General features: G+C 62.0%; 1 protein-coding gene across 1 annotated transcript in view; it reads left to right on the forward strand.

Moving 5' to 3' along the window:
* PSMB6 (proteasome 20S subunit beta 6) overlaps window positions 1-915 on the forward strand; it is a 3,547-nt gene extending 2,632 nt beyond the window's left edge. The window contains exons 5-6 of the mRNA XM_041482927.1: window positions 179-323; window positions 583-915. Of these exons, the coding sequence (XP_041338861.1) occupies window positions 179-323; window positions 583-719 (282 nt within the window). The 3' untranslated portion in view covers window positions 720-915. The remainder of the gene's footprint in view (window positions 1-178; window positions 324-582) is intronic.
* The last annotated feature ends 230 nt before the right edge of the window (window positions 916-1,145 follow it).

Raw genomic sequence — 1,145 nt, forward strand, 5'->3', positions numbered from 1 at the left:
ATATCCCTGTGTTTTCCCTACAGTTCCCCCCCTTTCTGCCCCATATCCCTGTGTTTCCCCTACAGCCCCCCCTTTCTGCCCCATAACCCCATCTTTTCCCTACAGCCCCCCCATCTTTCTGCCCCACAGCCCCTTCCCTTGCCCAACAGCACCCTACAGCCCCCCCTGTGCCCCCCAGGTGTACGTGGTGCCGATGGGGGGGCTCCTCCTGCGCCAGCCCTTCGCTGTGGGGGGCTCAGGCAGCTCCTACATCTATGGATTCCTGGATGCCACGTTCCAGCCTGGGATGAGCCGCTCCCAGTGCCAGGAATTCGTCGCCCGTGGTGGGTTTGGGGCATATTGGAGAATTTGGATGGGGGGGGAAGGGTCCTGAGAAGGGGCTTGGGAGACAATTTGGGGGCACAGAGGAGTTTGGCTGGGGTTTGGGCGTGTCCTGGGAGGGGATTTGGGGAACATGGAGGGGGTTTGGGTGACCCTGGAAGAGGATTTTGGGGCACAGAGGAGTTTGGGCAGCGCTGAGGGGTTTTGGGATGGTTTGGGGATCCACGAGTGGTTTGGGGTTCCTGACGTGTGCTCCCCCAGCTCTGGCCCTGGCCATGGTGCGGGACGGCTCCAGCGGGGGTGTCATCAGGCTGGCAGCCATCACGGAGGAGGGGGTGGAACGGACAGTCCTGGCCGGCTCTGACCTGCCCTGGGGTGATGGTGGCCCCCCTGTGTGAGGGGGAGCCCCCCCCGGAGTCCCCACTTTGGCGGGGGAAGACAATGAACGGCTCTGCTGGATGTCCCTGGGCTCTGCCTTTGGAGCCCCCTGCTGTCACCCTGTCCCCGAGGGGGGCAAGGCCACAGCCACGGGGTGACAGTGACAGAGCCAGACCCCACCCCTGGTGTGACAGAGATAAAGCACCCCCCAACGTCTGTGGGTCTTGCTTTAATTACATGATCACGATCCATGATTCGTTAATGAAGCGCGGGGTGGAGGGTGCTGGGGGAAGGGGGAGCCACGGGGTGACAGTGACAGAGCCAGACCCCACCCCTGGTGTGACAGAGATAAAGCACCCCCCAACGTCTGTGGGTCTTGCTTTAATTACATGATCACGATCCATGATTCGTTAATGAAGCGCGGGGTGGAGGGTGCTGGGGGAAGG

The sequence above is a fragment of the Pyrgilauda ruficollis genome, unplaced genomic scaffold, assembly GCF_017590135.1.
Source record: "Pyrgilauda ruficollis isolate IOZ18807 unplaced genomic scaffold, ASM1759013v1 scaffold591, whole genome shotgun sequence".
NCBI lineage: Eukaryota > Metazoa > Chordata > Aves > Passeriformes > Passeridae > Pyrgilauda > Pyrgilauda ruficollis.